The sequence below is a fragment of the Tupaia chinensis genome, unplaced genomic scaffold (assembly GCF_000334495.1).
Source record: "Tupaia chinensis unplaced genomic scaffold, TupChi_1.0 Scaffold000377_5, whole genome shotgun sequence".
Taxonomy (NCBI): Eukaryota; Metazoa; Chordata; class Mammalia; order Scandentia; family Tupaiidae; genus Tupaia; species Tupaia belangeri.
The window spans coordinates 1,843,053-1,845,262 of NW_006159879.1; the positions used below are offsets into that span (position 1 = coordinate 1,843,053).

The 2,210-nt window shown below is 53.8% G+C and overlaps 1 protein-coding gene across 1 annotated transcript in view; it reads left to right on the forward strand.

Moving 5' to 3' along the window:
• Positions 1-2,210, forward strand: part of MYT1L (myelin transcription factor 1 like) — a 406,891-nt gene that overhangs the window by 314,620 nt on the left and 90,061 nt on the right. The window contains 1 exon segment of the mRNA XM_006153537.1: positions 7-100. Coding sequence (XP_006153599.1) covers positions 7-100 — 94 coding nt within the window.

Sequence of the window (2,210 nt, forward strand, 5' to 3'; positions counted from 1 at the left end):
GGCGCACATGGCGGCCACCGCCATCCTCAACCTCTCCACGCGCTGCCGCGAGATGCCGCAGAACCTCTCCACCAAGCCGCAGGACCTGTGCGCCCCGCGGGTACGCCCAGGCAGGCGGGCCCCTGCGGCGGGGCTCCTGGGAACACCGGGCGGCGCTGCTCAAAGCGCGGGAACAGCACCGCTGTCCCAGCAGACCCCGACGCTCCGGCCTTTTAGATTAATGTGTATGGACCGACCGGCCCACGTGGGGTCGGGACCATTCTGCGAACAAAGGACACCCACGGCCTATGCCGGGCCCAATGCCCACACAGACTCGCTGCCCCTTGCAGGTTAACACGGGAGGGTTGGCGACACCATTGCCCACTAAGATGTGGGCCCAGCCCTTCACACTCCTGCTGGGGAGCAGGACCAAAGCCTGGCTCCCGGCAGCTCAGAGACCTGGGGGGCTTCCTGGGGCCTACCCATTCTGAAGGTTTCTGTCTGTCGCTCAGGCTGGGAACAGGAGAGGGAGAGCTGGCTGGCTGGCCAGTAGGTGGCGGGAACCAGGCACAGGGACGGTTACCACTGTGCTGGCCAAGGTGGAGACAGCCCACCTCCTCCCAGGTGACCAGCTCCCAGGCACAGGTCACAGCCCTGATGGGACCTGGGACACACCGCTGTGATGTGTGTGAAGGGACAGGGGTCCGTCACCTCAACTTGCATAGGGTCCTTCCCTGCTGACGTTTTTATCCCTGGATGGGGAGCCTGGAACACGCAGCTTCCATGTTCAGGGCTGCTCAGATGCCAGGCTGGTGAAGACCCTGGGCAAGGACGCACTGCACAGTAACCCCTGCCTAGGGCTTTCCCTCTTAAGAGTAAACCAAGACAGAATAAATCCAGCATGTGGCGCCAAGCGGCAGGAAGCTAGGGCCAACAGTCAGCCTGCTACTGCCGTGCGCTCCAGGGCCCAATCCCAGCCCCTCTGCCCTTGCCTGGACTTGCCAGAAGGCAGCAGCTTATGGCTCAGCTCTAAAAATTCACTCTTTGGCTCAAGAGGGCATAACTCTGGATAGCAAAATAGGGACTTGGGATATGTGGGTTTCTCTTCCTCTCCCTGGTCCATGCTCCCTTCTCTGTACCCTCCTGCTAAGAGGCATGTGGTGAAGACCCGGGCCTGTTCAAGCGCTCACAGGAACATTTTACAGAAAGAAACTGTCTCTAGTGCAGGCTGCTGCAACAGGGGGCAGAGCAGAATCCTCAGGAGAGGGTCCCAGCTGGGACGGCATTTCTCCCCCTTTAAAGAGACCATACCCATTAGCAAAGGGTTTCTTATAAATAGGAAGTAAATGTTGGCTCTTCTCCCTCGTCCCTTCCTCTTTCTAACTCTTTTATCATCATCTCTAATTCGCACGGATGGAACTAAAGGAGAATTTTAGTGCATCTGTGCATATACGCGTGTACATACATGCAGATACTCACAGACACATGCACTTTTTCACTTTCTAGTATTTGAATGGAATGAAATGAAGCGCTTTTTTGATTTTTTCTGTCCAGGCTCATTTCTAAAAGCAGAGATGTAGTAGGGGACTTCAAACAGTTTACGAAAAATGGAGTTCAAATACAAGTTTATTTTGGTGTTAAAAAAATTAAAATCCATGCATAATTTTTTCATATCATTTTTTATGAACATTTTGAAGACCTCTTGTTATGGGAAAGAGAAATATGTTAGATAAGTAGAGAAATGGATGGATGAGTGACTGAGTGGATGATGGGTGGAGGGATGTGTGATGGACAGATGGTGGGTGAGTGGACAGATGGGAGGGTGTATGTGTGTGGACAGGTTATGGGTGAACGGATGGATGGGTGGCTGGATGAAGGATGGATGTGTGATGGACAGATTGTAGGTGAGTGGATGGATGGATGGGTGATGGATGGATGGATGGGTGATGGATGGATGGATGTGTGATGGATGGATGGATGTGTGATGGATGGATGGATGAGTGATGGATGGATGGATGTGTGATGGATGGATGGATGTGTGATGGACAGATTGTGGGTGAGTGGATGGATGGGTGGGTGGATGTGTGATGGGCAGATGGTCGGTGAGTGGATGGATGGGTGGGTGGATGGATGGGTGGGTGGACGTGTGATGGACAGATGGTGGGTGAGTGGATGGATGGGACCTAGAGAAGAACATTTGGGGTAGGGATACGAAGACCGCATTGGTGAGA